At 40.7% G+C, this 24,849-nt stretch overlaps 1 protein-coding gene across 1 annotated transcript in view; it reads right to left on the reverse strand.

Moving 5' to 3' along the window:
* Nucleotides 1-213: 213 nt before the first annotated feature.
* The window catches only part of Grpr (gastrin releasing peptide receptor), a 38,259-nt gene continuing 13,623 nt past the window's right edge, over nucleotides 214-24,849 (reverse strand). Inside the window, exons 2-3 of the mRNA XM_006973216.4 lie at nucleotides 9,300-9,651; nucleotides 214-7,454 (exon numbers count right to left, since the gene is read on the reverse strand). Of these exons, the coding sequence (XP_006973278.1) occupies nucleotides 7,068-7,454; nucleotides 9,300-9,651 (739 nt within the window). The 3' untranslated portion in view covers nucleotides 214-7,067. The remainder of the gene's footprint in view (nucleotides 7,455-9,299; nucleotides 9,652-24,849) is intronic.

The following is a 24,849-nucleotide window of genomic DNA, read 5'->3' on the forward strand; positions in this document are numbered from 1 at the left end:
TCCCCAGGGCCCACATGGCAGAAGAAGAAACCGCCTCCCACAAGTTGGTCTCTGATCTCCTGCATGTGTGTCCTGGTGTACATGTCCCCCTAAAATAATAATGATGGTAATAGTGATGATGATGATGATGATGATGATGATGATGATAACAGTTATTATTAATAACATTAATAACAAAAGGGACACAGAGCCACAGACTGCAGTCACGCAACTATTTTATTGACTATTGGATGCATGCATCTGTCCAGTTTATAAATTATGCTTTATTGTGTTAGGAAATAAGAGCAACTACTTATCTTCTACCACTTTGAACATTCAGTTTTCTACACTGGATTCAAGTTACTGTCACAGAAAGCACACAGGTTGGGACAGCAGCTTTGGAAGCATTTCTGGAAAAATCCAAATTCAATCACAGAGCACAGTTTAACAGAGCAAGTTGCACATGGCCACATAGTTACACACGTGGCAAAGGGAAAAGGATCTGAGTCAGTCATGTTCATATTGTGAATTTCTCCTACATAATTCATTAATCCAAAGAGTCTAGACAAAACCAAGCTATGACATTATTTACACTGAGTACCACACCTGGAACTCGTTCTGAGTTATTTAACACAGAGTATATTTTTCAATGCAATAAATATTTATGGCTAATATTAACAAGTACAATTATAATTTACAAAACATGTGCCTAGTATTTCAAACAGAACATAAAATGACACTAAAGAAGCTTGTGCCATGTAGTTTCACAACTCACTGGAGTGTATCATCTCAAACCCTGTTGTCTCGAATACAAGAAAGATCATGTACAAATCAGTAAAGCTCAGCTTACAGAACAAAATATTTTTTAGGGAAAGCATTTTTACTTTTTTGTTATCATAGTCCCTAGCTAAAGCCAATGCAAAGGAAAACTTGAATACGCAAGAGGCCCAAATGATACAATGTGTCTTACATATTGAGGTTCTGAGTTATACCAAAAATTTCAAGTTTGCCTGGGAGTTAATGAAGTCTTGAATGTATGAAGTTTTATCATCCATTAAAATGATTCTCTTAAGAAACCATAAAGTTATGAGAGTCTCTCCATGTTCTATTACTCTGGAAGTGATTTTTGAATTTGGGGAAATATAAATCATATCTCCTAGAAATGTATGAACTCGGGGGAGGGGGAAGGCAAGAGACAGTGGAATCTGGGATTCTAACATTGCATCCAGACTACTGATTCCTTCTTTGAGTTCCTGGTTAAGTGCCTTAGTCCAGGAGTATTTTTTCCTATTAGAGGCCGTTCCTGTAGCCTGGGTCTCTAGGCTCCAGGAAACCATTTACTGCCATATCGTATTTATTTAGTAAGGAAGGGGGGTGAGTGAGTGGCTCTGCCTCTTTCCTGATATGCATTCTCCAATGAATCCTGATTCAAAGAAAGCTTGATGGTTAGGACTTGGGTCCTCTTCTCTGACTTTGTCAGTGGTGAGTTATTTGTTGTTGATTTGGTTTTTTGGTTGTTATTTTAAGACAAAGTGTCACTATGTAGCCCTGGCTGTCCTGGAACTTGTAGCAGTTCTTGTGCCTCAGCCTCTTTGAATGATGGGATTACAAGCATGTGTCCCCAAGCAGCCTGCTCAGCAGGTTTTTCAGTTAGTCACAGAACCATGAGACTTAGTAGGTGCTTGCAACTAATGTGTATCTTTGGGTTGGGATGAGGGTACAAGCTAGGGACTTCCCTGATCAACCAGTTTGTACTACATCCCAGCCTTGACCTACGATGTGTCCTTTACCCAATTGGCTTTAATTCTATCACTAGGTCAGGCCTTTGGGCAACATCTGGAGTGGCAACATGGCTTTGTATTAAGTCTTGGGATCTTCATTTCTCACGCAGCCTGAATTTGGGAAGTAATGCTGGATGAAGGTGTGGAATCAAGAGAAATTCTGCTCTTTATTTATATTCTGCCACTTGACTCTTCCATGTAATCTTAGGATTGTTAAGTAATGGTCTTGAGTCATGATTTCATATGCCCAGGAAAGAAGTTCACATTTGAATGCTTGGTGACATTAAGTCCCTTGCCTCCCAGCACTTTCAAAGCCACAGTTCATTCAGGTTTTAGATAATTTCATGGCCACTGTTTTTCCCCAAGCATCTTGTCCTATGTCTGTGCCTTCCATTTCCTTATAACATGGGAAATTATTCCCACTTCTTTGCAGACAACAATAACCCTATTAACTCCCTTGTACCAAGGTGAGGAGACTCTTTCTAGGGGCACCAAAATTACCTGGAAACTTGGGAAGCAATGATTGTCATTTTCGAGAATGAGCCATAAGGAATAAAGCACAGTTAATTCAGATCAGAGCAAAATGAAATCAGATTAAATTGCAGTGGACGAAACAACCTTTTCCTTTTCAAGGTCAAATGTGGTTTGATTTTGACAGCTCATGCTTTAGTCCCATGGTTCCGTGGATCTTTTAATTCAGTGCTAGATGGTCACAAGTAAGTGAATTTAATACTTCCAAATTCCCACACTAAAGGATGTCAATGGGCTTTTTGGTCAGTGGGAAAGGTATTGGTTTGATGAGGTAATGAGTGTGAGAATGCTTTATAGACTGTGAACATGAGGTAAATGCAATATTCTTTTGAATTAATCATGGACCATAATCGTCTAACCAACGATTCCTACATTGAATACATGTGCAACCTTGAAATTTTAAGAAAATATTTAAACTCTATTGAGTGCATTTCTAACATGAGGTTTCATAAAAGGAAAGTTTGTTCTTCATGTGCTTTTTGTTGACCGCTCTAGATATATGCTCTCCTGGAGCATATATTTGATCTCCCTTTATCTAATAAAGGATGTCTTTAAAGACCCAAATTATAATATTTTAAAATTTCTTTTTATTACCTTTGTTTATCTGGGTGTGTGTGTGTGGAGGGCATGCATATGCCACAGTGCATGTGCGGAGGTCAGAAGACAACTTGCAGGATAGTTCTTGCCTTCAACTGCATGGGTTCTGGGGGTGGCATTTAGTTTGTCTGGCTCAGCAGTAAGCGCCTTTGCCAGTTGAGCTATCTCACTGGCCATGAAGGCCAGAGTCAGAGTGAGAGTGGAGCGGTGTTAAAGTTGCTGTGTCTGTGTGCTGTGGGAGGGGTGTGGCCGGGAGGAAGAGCACTCCAGACACAGAAGGAGGAGAGCTCAGGGTGATGTGCTTTCACTGATTAGCTCATGTGCACATGCACACAGAGAGGCAGAGAAGAGCGAGCAGGAGCGAGAGAGATTGGTCCCATAAAAGTAAAGCACTCTTGCTTCCTCTCAGTTGTTAGTTCATTCCATGAAAATGGGGCCAAGGTTAGAGGAATTTTGTAAAATATACTCTGGCCGGGCGGTGGCGGCGCACGCCTTTAATCCCAGCACTCGGGAGGCAGAGGCAGACGGATCTCTGTGAGTTCCAGGCCAGCCTGGTCTACAAAGTGAGTTCCAGGAAAGGCACAAAGCTACACAGAGAAACCCTGTCTCAAAAAAAAAAAAATACTCTGTTTCTCCCCGAACCTCACGGCTAGTTCTATAATCCATTCTCTCACAACCACTCCCTCCCAGTGTGGAGGTGAAGAGATCCAATGGCAAGAAAGTGTGTATCTCCCCACTTTTACCATGATTTGGGGTACACTGTTCAATCAGTCCTCATAGAGTCAGGTCCTCAGGGCAATTGTTTCTATCTGGCTTCTGGGGAAAGTGACTTACCCACCTTTTAGCCCACAGATGAGGATGTCATTCAACACGTCATTCTCCAAACAAAGATAATCCCTTTTACTAGAAGCCATCTGACATATGATGAGGCTGGGCAACCAATAACCAACTGCTCCTCTTGGCGGCAACAAGAACTTTATAACCCAAGTTCTCCCACATCTTACAGTCAAGTTCATTTACTTCTCTTTAGTGTGCACATTGCTAACAAGATGAGGCTACTTTGTCTGTAGCAGCTTCCGAATAGTTTCCCTACAGGCTCTCCGATCTCTAAGCTGAAGAACCAAATTATTAGTGGGGCAAAGAGGCTTTGCTAATGAGACAGAAAGCTAGATTCAGTGGGGAAGTGAGAGCAGCCAGAAGAACTGGGTTGAGCCATCCACATTTATGGGGAATCATAAAATCATCAGCAGGGAGGAACCTTGTCTGCACTTACCAGGGAGGATGATCTTGCTGCCGAATATCACTCCCAATGGCAGCTGTACCTCTCTGCCAACAGCAGCCCTTGGTAGGGAGACTGCTTTGTTTATTGCTTAATCTATCACTGTTGAGCTGCCTGCCTTGGGGAGGCTCAATTTAAGATAGATTGAAAGGTAGTATCTGTCAATTGAATAAACACAGATGGTTTTCCACAGCAAAAATTGATTTTTTTTTCCTTCACCAAAGACATAAGTGCTAAACGTGATTATCTTTGGAAGCCAGGCATGAAATGGTTCAGCTCCAACCCCTGTGTGTTCTGCCCTGGCAGAGAAGGGACACTATATGGGTCTCAGGTTTATCATATGATTTTAGGTTCTTGATTTTAAAATAAAACTTAAATTTAGTTAGAGAGGGGATGGACCAATTAAGTCTTTCCTAATAAGAAGGTCCAGCTCAACCCATTATTTAATTCACTCTATGTTTAATCAGTTTGGGTCACTGGCTGCCAAAAAACTCCCTCCAAATCTTTCATCTACAAGTCACAAGGAAGAAACAAGATTTGCCTTAGGACACACTGTTTGTCTAGTGGCTAGTAAAGAGATGCTCTGTCTGTGCCCTGATGTTAACTGAAGGAGACAGGAGGCTGAATCCTGTTCTGGAAACATCTCTAGAAGCAGGTATATCAGAGATGCTAAAACTACTATCGCAAATTCCATATGCCAGAATTCTAGACATCCCATCTATGTTAGCAGCTATCTAGGCATGGAGCCATTTATGTTCAAGGCTTTTGAAGGGTTGAGACAAAAGAGCAAAGTTGTGACACAGTATTTCAAGAGAACATGTGTGTGAAAGCTAAAAGAAGAGCGAAGAACAAGAGTTCCCCTTGAATAAGGAGAAGCCTGAGCCACACGTTTTCTTATGTATCTTTCAGCTCTAATTCTAAAACAGCACAAGCTCATGGCCCTTTATTCATGTGAGTGATGTCAAGGAGTCCTTGGTAGCAGAACAACCTAGCTCCATTCATCCTGCCCATGTGCACGGGAGCATGGAAGAGTGGGTGCAGGGGTCTCCAATGACTTGCGGTTGTAAGAGAAACAGAAGTGTACTAACTGTAAGGAGATGGGCCACACATGCTTTCAAGGCATAACTGGAGGAAATGAAGAGACTCGGAGGATCTTAGCACTAGAAGGGACTTAGCTCTGTCATCTCATTTTAAACATGAAAGGGAAGCCTAGGGGAGAAAAAATGGATAGCCAACGTCATATAGCTAGAGATGAAGTTGGGATAGCAAGACAACTTGGTTCTTTTACCTCCACTGTGTGTCTTGCTTTTCAAACAGTGCAATGTAATTAAGGACTACCAGAAAAGCTGGTGTTTATAGTACATAAAAGCCCAGAGAAAGTGGGAATGAAGAGATTTTGTTCCAGCTGGTACAATTGTAAGCACAGATCCTTACACTGTCTTGGTCCTAATGCCTAAAGCTTCACAGCCAGCCAGTACTTCCCTGCATCAACCGACAGAAAGCTTTTTTTTATGTGCTATGTGCTTGCTGTTTATATCTCACCCAGGCAGAGAAAGCTGGAACTAAAATTGCCTTAGGATTTAAGGGATACACATTAGGAAACACTTGTACAACTTGGATTTAGAGTCAAGTGAGTCTGCATATTCAGTCTGTCAGAATTGGCCCATCTTTAAGTTCAGAAAAAGTCAAACCAGGATTTCTCAAGTAAGATAGTTCAAACTTTACAAAGTCCTTTCTGTGTATTTAGATAGATGGAGCTACCAGGCCAGTCTTTTTCTGCATGCAGGCTATTTCATACACGTTATTTTTAAATAGAAATGAAAATGTACCTGTTTTAGTCAGTTTAAAAATTTAAGGTTCCTGTGACTTTTTTTACACATACTCAGACACAAATTCATGTTACTAAAACTATATTAATTTCCTCCACACACTTTAGGGAAACTATACATCCAATATAAACATGATTTTTTTCTCTACAGTTATGATCTTTCTCTTATTGAAAGTACTGTTTCACCATAACAAGGAAATTAAGTCTAAGTAAATATACTTGATTTAAAACATGTATACCAAGAATAAACGCCATCCTTTATACATTTATAAATAATTGTTACTTTGATAAAATGAGCAGTTTTTTCCCACAGAAGGATTTCCCCTCCATGGGTTAACGAAAATTAGAATTTCTATGAAACAAAAAGTCTGACCACAAGCTGTTGCTCTATATCCATACATGGATCTATGTGTTTGGTTGTATTTTGCCTTAACATTTTATATTGGGTGTTTCTCCTGTGTCCTCAGCAACATCTTTTAAAAAGTCAATATTTAGAGGTTTGTTTTATATTACACTGCTTCCAATGTTATAAATGAAGTCCATTCCTCACACATGGGACTCTTTCTTAAAAGAGTTGGCTTCTCATTTTAGGAATGTAAATTAAAGTTGTCCCTTGGTTTACATATTATAGATATTTCTGGAAAAAAGAGTCAAGCCATGTTTTGAAAGCAATCAGCTTCTGTTTAAATAAAATCTTTCACAGAGTAGATATCCAACGCGTGATTTCTCTGCTCTCTTTGTTCACATAATTTCTATGACTTAACTGACGACACTTGCATAGCAGGGCTTGGTGCTTTGAATAATAATGTCCAATTTGTTCCTTCTTTTTAACAGGAAGATTTGATCTCCATCTGAAGAAGCCCTCCCAAATTGAGACAGAAAATGAAGCCTGCTGGCTTCCTTTGAGATACACTAGTGATTGATGCATTTGGATATCTCTCCTACCCATCTGAATCGCTCAGCCTCCTGAAGGGTCTTTGGAAGGTATAGAGATAACAACCAATGGCAGGGCTCCTGGCCATCCATAAAACAAGATCTGGAGTCCTTTAGGAGGCAAGGTTGAGAAGTTAGTCTAGACATACCCCTCATGACAGATGTTCCCATTGATGAGGCTGAAGGTGGCCGAGGGGTTGGTGCTCTTGAAGGAGGTCATGCAGGTGGTACTTCTGCCAGTGCTGTGGGACCGGTTCATCAGGCCGGGCTGGCAGCAGAGGAGCTGAGTGTTGAACTGCTTCCTGAAGCTCTTGCTCAGCAGATAGAGGGCAAAAGGGTTCACACAGGAGTTGGTGAAGGCCAGGAGGCGGGCACAGATGCTGGTGACAAAGTGGAGCATGGAGGTGTCTACCTCAGAGTAGTGGTAGGAGCGGTACAGGTAGATGACATGGTTGGGGAGCCAGCAGAAGGCAAAGAGGCCCACAAACACCAGTACTGTCTTGGCAAGCCGCTTGCGGGATTCAATCTGAGCAGAGAGAGAGAGGCAGAGGGGGCTCAGTGTTAGATCAATGAAGACAAACAGAGACAGGGAAATGGATGATGGAGCAGAGCCACAGAAAGAGTTCAATTATAGATGAAGATAATGAGAGAGAGGGAGAGAGAGAGAGGGAGAGAGAAAGAGAGAGAAGGGGAGGGAGGGAAAGAGAGAGAGAGAGAGAGGGAGAGAGGGAGGGAAAGAGAGAGAGAGGGGGGGAGATAAGGAGAGAGGCGGGGGGAAAGGAAGGAAAACAGAATCAGAAACACAAATTGACAAGGCAGGAAGCAGAAACCCATGAGGTAAAATAGTTAGAATATGCTGCTGAGAACAGATCTTTAAACCAAGTTGATTACATGCTTGAATGGATCGCACAATGAAATTCTAGTAAGTGCCCTCTTTTCTCTCCAGAGAGTATTGGGGCAGTTCTACTTCATGCCTTTCCTTGCTCTACAGTTAATTATTTCTTATCCCCTCTGATGCTCAAAACAGCAGCCAGCTTTATTCTTCCTCATTGGCCAAGCTGAGATAAGTCTGTATTATTATTTTTTAATCTCTAGCTATTTCTGGACGACACAGTGAGGAAGGTGATTATACAAAACAGAGTGAACATCTCTTTTTGTGCTTAACTCCCTTTGTGACTTCAAGGGGGAACTTCTTTCTCATTAAACAATTTAGGGTACAGTGGGTATTTCCTTACTAAAAAGCCTTTCGAATAGGTAGCCAGTTGTACTGACAACTGCCATTTCTCCTTGGTAGGAAAAGAACCTAGGAAGGGAAGCTCTCCAAGGGAATCATCTATTTTCTTCCATGGAGCTGGGGAGTCTTTTTGTTCTACCATTAAATATATCAAAGATCTGCATTTGGGCTAGGAGGCAAAAAGAAGTGACTGGGGCTAGAGAGATGGCTTGCAAAGGACCTGGGTTCAGTTCCCAGCTTGCACATGGTGGCTCACAACCATCTATAAGTCTACTCCCATGGGATTTAGTGCCTTAGTGCCCTTTTTTGACTTCCATGGGTACCAGGCACACTCATGGTGCATATACATTGCAGGCAAACACTCACATACATAAAATGAAATACATAAATCTTAAAAAAAAATAAAATTACTGACAAAGAAAGAAAAGCCAGAGCCCTTGGTTTCTACTTGTCCCTCTAGGATAAAATTTCAGGGGGTTATGGGAGATGGAGTGAGGAGTAATATATGGGGATATCCTGCATGCTGGGACTTGTAGCTCTTATACATGCTCCCATAATTTTCCAATAACGTTCCAAAATAGAAGCTACTACTATTACAGCAATGATAAGAAAATTGAGACCTCAAGAGGGAAAATCAAATCTGGATTTGAACCAGTCATTCTAAAAACCTTTTTTCATTGGTATACATTTTACAGATAGAGATGGGTTTCATGAAGACATTGGTGTTCAAGCATGTCATGTCATTTGACTTCAGTCATCCCTCCAGCTGCTCTTAACCAGATTATCTCTTTTTCCTTCTCCCTCTGCTTCATCTGTGTGGTAATTCTCCTCCTGGTCAATCAGCATGGTTGGAGTTAAAAGAGGCATTTTGAGTTAATAGAAAGCATTTTGGAGTCCTTGAAATTATTTTCTCTTTCACAGTTCTGGTGGATTGAATCCAGGGCCTTGTCCATGCTAGGCAAGTGCCCTACCATGGAAATAACCCAAAGCCCTTAAAGATGCATCACTCACTATATCTCAAGAATCTCAAAATCAAGTGATGTGGTCACTTATACACCATACTTGTCACTAACATCCAAAATTAATGCAAGAGGCCACGTGCCTAAGGCAGAAAATTAATGAACACTAAGCACCCACCTGCTTCTTGACATGTATATTGCCTTCCACGGGGAGATTGTAGGCACTCTGAATCAGATTTCGGGCAATGAAGTAGTAGTAGACAGAGATGATTGACAGTGGGATAATGTAGAAAACCAGAAAGGAAGCCATAGAGTGAATTTTAGGGTGCAGCTCATTAGAGTGTGGGTAGGGGGCACAGCTAATGAAGGTTTGGTTGGTATCTTTCACATGGAAGGGATGGAGGTCAGAAAACACAGCCTCTGGGATGGCCAACAGCATAGAGACGATCCAGATCAAGGCAGCTTTGAGACAGATCTTCATCAGGGCGTGTGATGCCTGGATATCCATTGGCCGCACAATGGCTTTGTACCTGGGACAGCAAAAAGGGAATGGTTCTGTGTAAGTTGTTCAAAATCATTATGGATGATACCACAGCCAGGACCAGGGTGAGGCAAGTTAGGCTGCTGAGGTGCAGAGTTTAAGGAGGTACTCACCATTAAGCTCGTGAAAATGTTTACTCTGAATTCTCATGAACCCCAAAGTGAGTGCCTTCTGAAATGTGGCACCCTGAGCATGTACCTTGCCTCATTCTAGCTGGTCTATAATAGATGCCTTGAGAAATAACATTCTGTTCTCTCTTTCTCTGTGTGTCTCTCTCTCCTCTCTTTCTCTCTCCTTTTCTCTATTTTTAGTTTAGAGGTTTAAACAATTTTATGTACATTTTCATATCTTCTTTGTTTAAATTATTATATAATACAATTACATCATTTTCTCTCTTCCTTTTCCTCCCTTTAAAGCCTCCCATCTCTCTCTCTCTCTCTCTCTCTCTCTCTCTCTCTCTCTCTCTCTCTCTCTCTCACACACACACACACACACACACACACACATCCCTAAATATATAATACAATGTGCTCAGTCCATTTAGTGTTACTTGTATGTGTATAATTTCTGGGCTGACCATTTAGTATTGAATAATATATTAGGTGAAGTCTTCTCTGGAGAAAACTACTTCCCCCTCTTAGCATTCCTTAGATGCCGGGAGTTGTTTGTCTAGGTATGGACTCCCACACAATTTCCTATTTAAAAATTATATATATTTATTTATTGTGTACAATATTATGTTTCAAAATATGTATACATTATAGAAAGGCTTGAGCGAATTAGCATATGTATTATCTCACGTAGTTATCTGGTTTTTGTTTCTATGAAGCCAATTAAAATTGACTGTGATTTTCAAGCATATAATACATTGTTAATAACTGTAGTCACTGTGCAGTACAATTCACTGTGTCTCTTGATTTTAAGAGTGCTTCTCAGAAAAGCTGATGTTCCTTTCAGTTTTCTTAATAAATTGCAGAAATGAATAACAAAGCAAATTGCTACCTAAAGAGAGACACAGAGACAAGGAGCTTATTTTTATTTTGTAAAATCTTCATTTTGAATCTTCACATTCATTTCTGGGAACCTGGAGTCCTTGAGGACTTTCAGTGTTTCTCTTCGTTCTTTCAAAGAATGAGGATTGAACAGGCCATTGAAAATGCTATACCCAAAAGGAGGCCTATAATTAACAAACTAATCTTTGCTTCACCTTCTTACCCTCTTCCTTCTGCCCTGTCTCCTTACTGTTTTGTGAGGTACCTGGGTTAAGGACTCTGGGAAGCAGACACCAGCCTGAAGTCAAGAGTACAAAGGTTTATTGGGGGTGGATACCTGAGCTGAACCAGCTAATGAACTGTTGACTCAGTTACTGAAGTTTCTCTTTCTCTTAAACATCTGACCAGAAAATACAGCTAGTTAATGATTGATACTGAAAAGATTTTTGATGTTAAAGAAGTGATCATAACAGCCATGTTTTAACTTTGGAGAGGATAAATAAGAAGAATAGATGGACTGGTAGAAAAAGAGAATGAAGCAGACTTAAGGGGAAACAGAGACAATGTGGTCCTAAGTCATAGAGGGTCCTTGTTTTCTGACCTGTGAACTACTTTTGAACATGCAGCCTCATGTTATAATTGGAATATTCTCTTACTGCCTTTTCTCTTGAATTGCTTTAAGTGGATTCCATTTTTTTTTTTAACCAAAAGAGCCTTATAGGAAACAGTCAACCACAATGGTCATTTGAAGCTGCCACCATATTTATTCCCAGGATCATTTCCTCTTTTAGTTAGGGTTTCTATTGCTGTGAAAAGACACCATGACCACGGCAATTCTAAAAAGAAAACATTTAATTGGGTGGCTCACTTATGGTTTCAGAGGTTCAGTCTATTATCATCATGACAGGGAGCATGGCAGCATGCAGGCAGATGTGGTGTTGAAGTAGTAGCTAAGAGTCCTACATCTTGCAGGCAACAGGAAGTCAACTGAGACACTGGGCAGTATCTTCAGCACACCTCAAATCCTGCCCCCACTGTGACACACTTCCTCTAGCAAGGCCATACCTACTCCAACAAAGCCACACCTCCTAATAGTGCCACTCCCTATATGCTTATGGGGGCCAATTACCGTTAAACTACCACATTTCTCAGGGGTCATTTCCGGCCCTTAAAAGAATAATTTGTCTCTTTGCACTTAAGGGATAGATATGGAAATGCTTAAATCTCCACTACATCTCTGCTTTCCTCTTCTGTTCATGCTCAATCCCACAGTCTGCATGCATCTGAATCCAGTCCTTCCCAATTCTAGTTTAAGTGTCATCTTGAAGGTTTCTCAAACACTTTCATTCTTTCCCCTAACTTGTCTGAATTTTTTGATAGAGTTATGAGCTCGTTTCATTTTACACTTACTATGCACTGTCTTTAGTTAATTATTTATGATACTGAGGATCGAACCAAGACCTTGCTCATGCAAGCTAGGCAAGCCCTCTCTATAGCCCCATATTTCTTTCTCACTTTTCATTTTGAGACAGTCCTTATAAATTGCCTAGGTTTGTCTTGAACATACTCTATAGCCCAGGTAGGTCTCGAACTTGCAATTCTCCTGCCTCTGTTTCCTGAGTAACTTGGATTATGGGATGCACTACCTGGTCAAACATTAATTTATTGTTTCCTAGGTTTTTTTATGGGTATGTCTTTTCTACCTGACTTTTTCATCAGTTTCCTCTGGTCTGAAGATTCTGGCTTCTTCTCTCCATTTCTTTCTATATTATGCAAAATGTCCCAAGTCCCTTGTTCTACATATGTTTAAGTAGGAGCTCAGCAAACACTTGCTATTGGTTGTAAATATGTAACTTGCAGAAGTCTCTCATTTCCAAGTTCTCACAAATGAGAGAGAGGGGCTTCACTATTACATACTTAGTAATATTCATTCTTTTGTAGATGGGCAAATTCACTCCACTGATATGAGACTCAAGGGTTTCCATTTCTAAAAACATCTGTGCTTCATTTTTCTTGTGTCAACATTGGAAAGGGTGAAGTATGGTCTTCACAAAATTAATACATCAAAGACTCAAACTAATTGGCTCTTGTGTCCAATATTGGAAACCTTTGTCCACAGAAAGGCATGACTCAGATGATAACTCAGATGATAGTTTTATTTTATTATTTTATTCAAATATTTCAGCCCTTAATGTGTCTATAATGATCTACTGTAGTCAGTAGAAATTGTTGAACATCAACCCTTTAAAACTCTCAGTACAAGCCAAATGCTCACTATACAGAGAAGACTGGTCCAGAAGAATAAGACAAAATAGTCTCTGAGGTAACTGACATGTTTCCTGAATTTAAATTAGAATCCTTCAGGTAAACTTTGACAAAACTACAAAACTCTGGATTTCTTTTCCCTCAAGAACAGCACCTACAATCCCCCTTGAAGAAATGTGAGGTTCTTATAAGCTGATTGTAAGATGCCTATAACCCAGAGTACAGAGCAGTGGAATCTTTTTTTAAAAAGGTATGGGGGTTCATAGGATATATTCTGATCATGCATTTTCCTCCTCCAACTCCTCCCTGATCCTCTTTACTCTCCCCTACCCCCATCCCTCTGAGCTATATCTCAGCAAGCAGATTAGTGGTCCTTGTAGAAGATCCAATCGTTCTCTTTCAAATATGTGATATATACATATGTCATCCTTTTCTGATTTTTCTCCAGGTTAATAGCTCCAGTGCTCTTTTCATCCCGTCTTAATATACTCTAGTTTCTCCTGGCTTGTAACATAGACTTGTGACCAAAGCAGAATCCCCAGGGAAATGGCTGAATGGAGGGAAGGGTTGAGAAAAAAGAAAAAGACATAAAGTGAGGAAATTGGAGAAGAATAGAGAAGGAAGCAGTAAATAGGAGGAGATGTTAGGTAAATGGAGATGACAGAAGGAATAAGGAGAAGAAAGGCCTAAACATTGTCTGACTCTTTAATACCATGCTGTTGTTGTGTCATGCCCTCACCAATGTATTCACCTAGACTTTGTCAGTGTAGCTGACTGTCCCAAGGAAGCTAGTGTAAGAGCAGTGGGGAACTGAGGGGGAGTTGGACACCTAAGGAAAAGTCTTTTTTTTTTCAAGAATAGGCAGGGCTGTCACAAAGTAGTAACTCTCACAGCGAAACACAACTCTGCCATGTGAAATGCATGCCCCCCCAAGCATGTGGGGTGGCTTAGGCACTAGTATTACAAGGCTGAAGATCCTCAAAATGTGCAGAGTTGATACAGCTGTAGCCCTTGTTTCCCCATCTAAGGCTTAGTGGAAGTCATATGAACAAATTAAAGTTGGGCATAGAGTTGAATTCAATCTTTCTTTCCTGTTGCAAATGTATCAAAAAAGACTTTCATTCACTTTAAATGAAGGATCATAAACTAACTGACACAAGGAGTTACTCCGTTTCAAATACAGGGTATAAGCACCCCTCATTGGGCTTGTTGGGAATACCACTCAATAAAGAATAAACAGACGTGCACATTCAATATACATGTTTTTGTTTATAAATAATACATATGCCCTAAGAAAATATTATAAAGTTATTACTCACTAAAGGAAAATAGAAGCTCTTGGGCAAAAGTTTAATTGTACATCTAAAGCAGGAACTGTATCAGTTGAACCTCAAATACATTATGGTGCCAGACAGAAAGGAAGTGCTTACAGTGAGAGATTTATAGTAATGAACATAGAAAACTTACTGAAGAGTCTTCTAAGGACAATTTTAGCAATAAAATTAGAGCAGTGGTAATAGATAACTCAGTGAATTTAAACCTATTCATAAATCTATGCTGTTATTATTTTTTATTTTATGTGTATGTGTGTGCCCCTGCTTGAGTTTATGTGCACCGTGTACATGCAGGTACCTCTGGAGGCCAGAAGAGGGAGTCAGATTCCCTGGAGTTGCAGTTACAGGCAGTTATAAGCTAACCAACATGAGAACCAACTTGGGTCCTCTGTAAAAGCATTACTTGCTCTTAATTGCTGAGCCATCTTTCCAGCCCTTTGTTTAAAATTAAAGAACAAAGGAAAAATTCCAACTAACAAATAAGAAGAAATATGTTTAGATGATGTCCATTTGTAACCTTCTATATAATCATTGATTCAGGTGAAGACAATAAAACCATTGAGGCCAGAGGTTTGGGAATAATAAGATATTCACACAATGTGCTCACTAAAGATCACTGTTTTGAAAGGATTAGGAGGTATTGCCATTTTGAGGAGGTGTGTCACTGGGGACAAGCTTTGAGGTTTCAAAAGCCCATACTACTCCTAATTAGTTCTCTCTCTGTGTGTCTCTGTCTCTGTCTCTCCATCCCTCCTTCCTTCTCTTCCCTCTTTATCCCCCTCTCTCCTTACTGTAGTTATTGTCCTAACATGTAAGCTCTCAGCTACTGCTCCAGCTCCATGCAGGCCTGCCTAGCTGTTGTCATGCTCCTTGCCATGATGTTCCAAGACTCATCCTCTGAAACTGTAAACCCAATAACTCTTTCTTGTATAAGTTGCCTTGGTCATAGTGTTTCTTCTCAGTGATAGAAAAGTAACTAAGACATAATGTCATCTATCTTACATTTTGTCATTAAAGGTAAAAGCCTTTGCCACATGAACAACATTATTAAATTATAATTGAAATGTGACTGAATGTATTTTATCAGCTCAGGATCTACACCAAGAGCAAGGGATGTATCTTCATAGCTATAGTCACATTGTTCTCTTGGGTTTCTGATTTTAATATCATCTACAACCTGTGAGGTTTTGTTGTGTTCTCTTTTGTTTCATCAGGACTATTTTTAAGCCACTTGTTCATTTAGGGAGGCTAGTTTAATTAAAACTGGATTACATACAAATACACACCAGTACACAATGGCTGGATATGAGCTGAGAGATTAAGGAAGAGTGGGGCTGCCATTATGGGTGGGGGCACTGCTTCTGCTGCCTGATGGGCATCTGGTAATGGGTCCTGTGATAGAGTGGTCAAGGAGTGAGCCTCAGTTTGGACCCTAATGTTTAATTCATCCTTACATTTAAATAGAAGCCAATACAAATAGAAGGTTTTATAGTTTTCCTCTCTTACCCATTAGATAGGTCTCAACTCTCTCTCCAGGTGAGTGATCTCTGCTTTGGGGGCCATTGTCCCACAGGAAGGTTTCCAAATGATGTAGCTAAGGTTTTAGTGGACTTTCTGGGAGTCTTCAACAGAGATCTTCCTTCCTTAGGAAGAAGTAAGCTTTAAACCTAGGCCAAGGGAGTGAGTCATGATCCATGCTGTGAAATGTAATTGGACTTTAGGTTTTCCTCAAAGAGTACACGAAGCAAATAGTGTGTATAGATAGAGTCCTTCCATACCCAATACAATCCTAACATTTACCTGGGGGCTGAAATTTCTCCATCATCTCCTCTCCTGGAGAGCATCACGGGCTTTGGGGAGGAGAGAAGCTGTCGCTTATTTGCTCTGAAGTGCACAGAAAGTCATTGTGCTCACCCTCCACTATGGAAAGAAGGCTAGTTCCCAGTGAAGAAGTTTTAAATTCCTCCACCAAGTCAAGGGCTTCAGGTAGCAATATTTCCACATATTTCCTTTCTTCTTCAAAGTCTTGCTTTGCAGCCACCATGTGGGACTTTCTTTTGTATGTCTCTGTGTTTCTATGTGTATCTGTATTGGCATGCATACCCTTGTGTATGTATGTGTATGTTGATCTGTGTATGCACCAGGTGGACCCAGAGATAGATGTACGTGTCTTCCTCAGTTGCTCTCCCCCTTCTTTTTTGAGATAGGATCTCTCACTAGACCTGGAGCTCACTAATTGAGAAAGTGACTGAAAGCCCTCGGGCTCCTCCAGTCTTTGCTTCCCTAAGGGCTGGAATTATAGGTACAGGACACTGTGCTTCGCTTCTTACATGACTGTTCTTGGCTTCTTCCATGTGGGTGCTGGGGATTTGACTCAGAATGAGCTGTCTCCCCAGCTCCCAGGAATTCTGCTTTTGTGCAGATTTCCAAAGACTAAAGCATGTGTACATGGGTTTCAATCAGCTTGACTCAGTAAAGAATCACCATCACCATAATAGCTGAAGCTCAGTATTTGTGCTCTCACTGGCTGTGCTGCTTTGATTGAATGATCATGCTTTGTCCTCACAGCAATCCTGGAGGGCAGATACCAACATTGCTGTTCTTTAACAGATGAGTAAACTGAGTTTCATTAACTTATCCAGGACCACCAACGTTAAACATTAGCAACAAAGTTTGGGTCTATTCATCATCATGATGGCTTCCTAATCTGATGGTCCTGTGGTTGATTGTGAAACCTGGGATTCCTGATACAATAAACCACAACACACACACAGAGAGAGAGAGAGAGAGAGAGAGAGAGAGAGAGAGAGAGAGAGAGAGAGAGAGAGAGAGAGAAATCCACATGGCCTGAGGCTTAGAGTGAATTCTGAACTTTCTTCTATATTCAGAGACCCCAGGGCCCCAAAGGGTCATCTGAGGGAGACCTTGGAGCTGAGGTTTAAAAAGAAAAAATGCATTGGCATCAATGAAGAACCAGAAGCCTGCAGGCTAGAATGCATCTGGGACGATGCCAGGAATGTTTCAGACATAGAGATAGTGATTCTAGGAGGTGAGATTGGCATGTAGCTCAGTTGTGTAGCACTTGCCCAGCATGCGCAGGGTTTTGAGTTCAATCATCAATACTACAAACAACAGTAACATAGCCCTCTGATTCTAGGACATGAGGGCTGAAAATTCGTAGGGATGTGATGGGAAGAGAGAGGTAATCAGTTGTTGGACATCTTATAATGCTTTCTCATAAGGAATTGGGCACCAACTGAACCCTGGGCCAAAAACGAGTTTCATCAGGATGATCTAATTCCAGAGTTCAATGCTAATCTTATAAGGAAGCCTTTCAGAAGGGGTAGAAGCAGGCTGAAATATTGCCCTTGCCCTTGGGTATGTTTAAAGTGACAAAGGAAAGCGGTAACCCAGTTAAACTCCAGTAGGTATGCAAGGATCCTGGCACAAGCTGTTCATAGACCATTCTTCAAAAACTTTATGGAGGGGAGAACATATATTTAGATCTCGTTACACCTTTTCAACAGTTTATGAGCCTCAAAGCTGGAAGAACATTTTCAGATTCCATTTGCACACTGAAGTCAGACATGGTGAAATCACTCTACCTTGCAGCCTAGAAAATACACAGAAAATCAGGAGATGAGACAAGCCCCAAAGACAAAGTTCACTCATGTTCTGGGATAGAATGTATCATTGATTGGGGGTCATAGATTGTCTTCAAAGCTAGTCATTCACCCCAAACAGACTCAGAGGTGATGATTTAAATCAAATAAGGGCAAGTTACCAGAAAGTCCAGGACAGTGTGGAAAGCAAGACGAAGAAGAGGCTAGGGGAGCAAGGGAACGCTTGAAAGCCTTGGGAGCATGTTGTAGAACTGTGCCAGCCAAGGACAAAGTGACAGCCTTTACCCACCTGTCCCTAGCCCTCTTTGGCTGAGACTTGTCAGAAGTGGTTAATTCTGGAATGGTCTCTGCCTGCTCCAAACCTTCATTGGGCACAATGCTTGCCCTTGCTCTGAGAAAGGAAGCCGAGTCTCCCAGGGTACACCAGGGAATACAGGTACCACCTACAGCATAAATTCTTTACCTGGTCCATTTAGTTTATCAAACATATATGTAAACTTTGAAATATAGGAGACAGTGTTTAGTTTTAAGTATATTTCACATTACTGGGGCTAAAAATAGAATTTCTAAATTACCTTAATAAAGTATGTTACAATTTTTTTTCCAAAACAAGATGCATTGAAATTTAAAAATACCACCATGGCATATGACTCATTATGTCAAATTATAAAAGTTCAACAGCAGTATATTTAAATAAACTTTGAGAAGAAGTTTGAGAAGTAGTAAGAGTGTGACTCAGCTCTGTAACTTATTGGGTCCTCCACCTTAGGTTGACGTTGGCCATGATGGAGAGATCTTATTGTATAAGGAAGAAGCCTGAGGTGAGGAGAGAGGCAGGGTGAGGTCTGGGAACCCACACAAAACTCTACTTTCATCATTAGCAATTTATCATGATTTTCTTTTGGCTGTTTTGTTATTTAATGAAAACTCACATTGCACGTACTGTGTGCGGGGCACAGTTCTCAATGGGTTCCAAGAATTAACTTAAAAAAGAGATAGATTGACACTAAATGATAAAAAGGTCTCTAATTTGAATTTTACTATGTTAAGAGATGGATAGCTCTTGAAATGTTTTCTGTCATTACATTCTAAATCTAACTTTAATGCAGTTATGTCTGTACCTATTAGCATCCTCAGTCAAATGCCTTTGGAACTCATGCTTGAGAAAGAAAGAGCATAACATTCTATGAAATACTTTTCAATAGTTACTCTTACCTTTAAAAATGCTTATTACAATATAAGGTTGTCAGTACTATTTATCATTTCCCTCTCTCCCTCTCTCCCTCTCTCCCTTCGTTTCTCTCACCCCCTTGCCTTCTCACTCCTCATTCTCTCTTATATTCTTACAAACGAAAGAACTGACAGAATGGCTACATTTCCCAAGGCCACATAAACAAATGGCAAAGCTGGAATCTGAATAGAGGCCATCTGGCTCCTGAGTCCAGGCTTAGATCGTAAGATTTGAGAGGCTCCATGCTCTTCATATGTGAAGCCTTGGGTTCCATCCCCAGTCTCTCTCTCTCTCTCTCTCTCTCTCTCTCTCTCTCTCTCTCTCTCTCTCTCTCTCTCTCTCTCTCTTCAGAATTCTACAAACAAAACAAGAATCACTGAGTAGTCTTACACATGATGTTTTGATGTAATTCTTCCCATTTACTTTTTCTGGTCTTCTTTACAAGATTAAAATTAGAATTTTTTGTGTCTTTTAACATCAGTCTCTCATGTAAACATTTCGTGATATCACACAGATGCCCCTCCAGACATCAGGCCATAACCTGCCAATGCTAGCAAGCCTCTTTGGCCACTATGTCTTTTCAAGGAAGTCTGGTCATCTCTAGGGAACAGAGTCTCTACTTTCTCATGTGCCTCTGCCAATTAGCTCAAATGAAGTGAAGCACCCCCAACCACCCAGAAAGCAGGACATCTGGTAACACACAAGCATATCTTAAGTATCTACTTTTGCAGGGTCCTATACTAGGAATTAGCTAATGCAAATGAATCCATAAACCTGGACACTTAGTGTTTTTGCATACTCATTCTGGAGATTAAGGACGATGATTCAGGCTGGGAAGATGACTCAGTGGTTAAGAGCACATGCTGCTCTTCCAGAGATCCTGAGTTCTGCTCCCAGCACCCATGTTAGGAGGCTCACACCATATGCAACTCAAGAAAAGGAAACAGGTTTGAGATGTTCAAAGTGATCCATTCCTCTCCTGACATGTGTTTACCTCAATGGTCCTCTCAAGGCCTTATACAACATTGCTCTGAACACCTTACACAGTCCAAATGTTTCCCAATTCTCTGGACATTTCAAATCTTCAAAATTCACAAGGAATGCTGGGCGTTGGTGGCACACGCCTTTAATCCCAGCACTCGGGAGGCAGAGGCAGACGGATCTCTGTGAGTTCCAGGCCAGCCTGGTCTACAAAGCGAGTTCCAGGAAAGCTACACAGAGAAACCCTGTCTCGAAAAACCATAAAAAAAAATTCACAAGGAATAACTGAAGAAGTAATCTTGCCAGGCCTAGTTCCTCCCCCTTCCCCCTTTATTTTTCATACCTTGTTGAAATTGTTCAATGAAAAGCCCCCGGAGGAAGCAGCACAAAGCGGGAGGCAAGAGGTACAATGTGTGTTGGAATACAACTAAACTTTCTCTGCAAAAGCATTTTCTTTTCTGGATTGAAACTGTTCGTATCAGACAACCGAGGGCATGCAGGAAAAAAACAGCTGGCTGAAAGCCCTGGGCTTAGCTCTCGATTTTACTGTTTTCTGACCATGTGCGGTAGAACCCCACTTTACTATTTTAAAAACATAGATGATAGTGGTTCTTGATGCTCTAAAATGCTACGGTGTATGCTATGGCAGGAGATTCGAACCACTACAATACCAGAGAGACGTAGGACTCTGTGTGTGTGGTCATGTGTATGACAAGAGGCCAGAAGACAATGTTGGGAGTTCCTCCTCAACTAGTGTCCACTTTGCTTTTTTGAGACAGAGTCTCTCACTGATCTGGAGCTCATAATGTAGGCTATGGCACCTGGCTAATGAGCCCCAGGGTCACTCTTGTCTCTGACCTCCTAGAGTTGCCATTACAATTGTGCACCACCACTATAATGGGCAGCTTTTTCACCTGTGTTGTGGGGCTCAAACACATACTTGCAAGGGAAGTGCTTGACCAATTGAGCTCTCTCCCCCCAACCCAAGATTTAGGGTTTTATGTATAATATTCCCTAGCACCTCTGTCCTGGATAATTGGAAAGGGATCATGGATTCTCCTAGGCCCACTCCATTTAAACAGGGAACTCTCACTGTTAAGTGATTGTCCCAGAAAGTGTGCACTCAAGTCTGAATCATGGACAGTAAACTATATGGGACACATTTCTCAAATCAGGCCTTCTGCCTCTTTTGGTTTGGCTATGAGATAGTAATGTTTTTTTTTTGTTTTTTTTTGTTTTTTTTACATTGTAAGTGGCTGGGAAAAAGTCCAAAGAAGAATAATATTTATGGGATGTGTGAAAGTTACATAGAATTCAAAGTTCAGCATCCATAAATAAAGTTTTATTGGCACATGGCCATGCCCATTTGTTTATGTATTATCTATAGCTGTTTTCATGCTACAAAATCAGAATTTAGTGGTTGCAAAGGAGACCCTGTGGTCTTCAAATCTTCAAATGTTTATCATCTGGCCCTTTACATAAATGTTTGCCAAGCTCTGGCCTATGTGCACTGAATATGGGAACAAGCTAATGTTCCTATGTTCTCTGCTTGTGCCCCTCAAAGCTGTTTATTCCATCTTTAAATAGAAGTAAGCCTGCCTTCCATCACACACAACACTGCTTATTAGCCTTATTAATTCATGATAATAAAGACAATAGGCCACTGAGCCCTGCCATTGGGCTTCTAGTACCAAGCCCTTGCTGCTCAGCATACTTAGTGGATTTATCAGCACATTGAAGTACTAAATTGGTATTTCAGGCTCTGCTTGCACTATGAATGTAAAAGTTTCTGGCCAATGAGGATTGAAAGTCTAGCTGGAAAAGCAAGATATGCCCAGAAAAAGCCCTTAATGAACATGACAATGATTTCTACATAGATCTTTGTGAAGAGCTCTTAGAGCTGATGGCAATAGATCAATATGTGAAGTACTGCTACCACAATAGAGATAAATGCACACATCCTTCTAATTACAAATCTCTCTTCTGTGGAGCGATAGGCTTGAAAACAAGAAGCCATCAAGTGTCATTTCTTTTGCTTGAAGAAGACACCAAAGCCAAGAGAAGTCCCATTGCCAGTTGCCTGAGAACCTCACAGAGCCTAAGGCTCTAGATGCCCAATCAGTGATGATTTCCCATAGTTACCATTTTTTTAAACTTTTGTTATTTTTGCATTATAATATATTTACATTTCTCCCTTGCCTTTCCTCCTTGCAAACTCTCCCATATGCCTCCTTCAAATCCATGGCCTTTTTTCGTTAGTTGTTAATATATATATATATATATATATCATATATATATGATATATTATATATATATATATATCAGTCCATATAATGTTATTTGTATGTATATTGTCAGGGCTAACCATTTGGCACTGAATAGCCAATTGATATGCTTTTCCTTGGGGGTAGACCTCTCCAATTTCCAGGTTTTCTCAGTTCTTTGTGTAGGGTTGAGACCTCTCAGACTTTCCCCTTTCCACTTTGACATGCCCATTGGTGTTATCCTTGTTCAGCTCGTACTTGGGCAGTCATGTTGGTACAATTTTATGGGTGTAGCTTCCGATACTACCAGGAGACACAATCTCATAGCAAACTCCCTGATCCTCTGGCTCTTACAATCTTTTGGCCCCTTCTTCCACAGTGTTCCTTGAGCCTTAGGTGTGGTAGTGTTTGGGGGCTGAGATCCACAGCTCTGCATTTTGATTGGTGTGGTTTTCTGTAGTGGTCTCTATCTGTTGCAAAGAGAAGTTTCCTTGATGAGGGGTAAAGACTATGCTAATCTGTGGGTATAAGGACCAATGTTTCCTTATATTGTTTTTGTGCATTTCACTACAGCAACAATGTCTATAATAGATTGTTGTTAGGGATTATGTTAGTATAGTAAATTGGGGATTCTTCTCCAATCACCGTGACTTCACTAGCACTGAGTAGTTAGCTAGGTTTCTAGTACCAGGCATGGTTTCCCTCTTGTTGAGAGAGTACTAAGTCCATTTAGAGAGCTGTTGATTATTGCCAAGATATGTATATCATTACTGCACCCTTAGGGTTATTGTGCCATGCTGGTCATTGACATGGTCCATAACATCCTAGCTAAGTAGGACTCTTAGCTGCCTCCCTCCTTTAGATGCTTGCATGGTGCCTTCTGGTACCATGAAAGCTAGTTTTCAGAGATGGAGCAGAACCATTGCTTGTTAGACTCTCATGTCTTCCCTTAAAGCACAAGTAAAGAATGCTTAAGAATAAATACTGATTGTATTTATGTGCATCCTGTGGTACATGCCTTCTTCACACTATCATTTTAATTTTCAATTCCACTTTTGTTGACAATCTAGGAAAAAATTGTGCTCTAATTCTTCTGTAATGTGTTTGATCATCTAATGTAAGAACAGGCAATATATAATTAGCTAATCATCCAATAATGAGAGTCTTTTAAATTTTAGTTTGCACCATCATAATATAATGCATTCCCAGGGCTGGAGAGATGGCTTAGTGGTTAAGTGCTCTTGCTGCTCTTGTAGAGGACCTGGGTTCAATTTCCAGCACCCGTACAGTGACTCACAGTCATCTGGAAATACAGTTCTGTGGGACCCCACACCCTCTTCTGGCCCCTGAAGCAATCAGCCATGCAAATGGTGCATAGACATACGTACAGACAAAATGTCCATACTCATAAAATAAAAAACAAAGGAATTTTTAAAGAACAGCATTGCTCATAGGTTTTCATGGGGGAAACTACTATTGTTTTATTGTAACATAATTTTCTATTGTTTTGAAAATTGTGTTTAAAGTAGTTTTCATAACAGACATTTGACCCAGATGTGACACAGTGTAACTCAACAGAACAGAACAAAACAAAATTAGCAAAGGGAAAAAGGAAAAGTTGAAAATCTTCACAGTGACCTATGGTTCTATTTATATGTAAACAGTATAAAGACACAAATGAGTCACCTAGACATGCCACAGTAAGTCCTTCAGCTTGAAAATAAACTTCCTTATGTGCCAAATTTTGCATTCTCCCCATTTCTTTAATATAATCTTCAGGAGTTTTCCCTGGCCAATTAGCCCAAGTAGACTGCAAAAGAAAGAGACAGAGATGATAGAAACAGAGATAGGGATCAAAGAGGAGGAAGGCACGGAAGAGAGGAAAACAATAAAGAAATAAAACTAAAAATAGACTTCCATCGAAGCCAGCTATGCCCCTCCCAGGTGTTGACCCAAAGGACTGCAAGCTAATAGATCACAGAACTATTTGCACATCCACGTTTATTGCAGCACTATTCATAACAGCCAAGTGAGGGAACTGACCCAAGTGGCCAACCACAGAGGAAGGGGCAAAGAAAAAGTGATGTATATTGGGATTTTTTTCAGTCATAAAAAAGAACAAAGTCATATCATTTGCAGGAAAGTAGGCCTTAGTTTCTTTTCCTGTTGCTGTAGTGAAATACACAAAAACAACTTAAGGCGGGGGGGGGGGGACTTATTTTGGCTCACAGTTCTAGGTTATAGTCCTTTATGGTGGGGAAGTCGCAGCAATGAGAGCTTGAAGCAACTAGTCCCGTTAAGTCCACAGGCAGAAGGGTCCGATAAACACATGTGTGCTCCTCCTCAGCTCCCTTTCTTATACAGCTGAGGATCCCCTGGCACTGCCTTTCCACCTCCATTGATGTAGTAAGATAACCCCTCACAGACCTTCTCAGAGGCCCTTCTCTCAGGTGGTTCAGATTGTGTTGACAATGACAACTAACTGTTACATGTATTA

Source organism: Peromyscus maniculatus, chromosome X, assembly GCF_049852395.1.
Source record: "Peromyscus maniculatus bairdii isolate BWxNUB_F1_BW_parent chromosome X, HU_Pman_BW_mat_3.1, whole genome shotgun sequence".
NCBI classification, from domain to species: domain Eukaryota; kingdom Metazoa; phylum Chordata; class Mammalia; order Rodentia; family Cricetidae; genus Peromyscus; species Peromyscus maniculatus.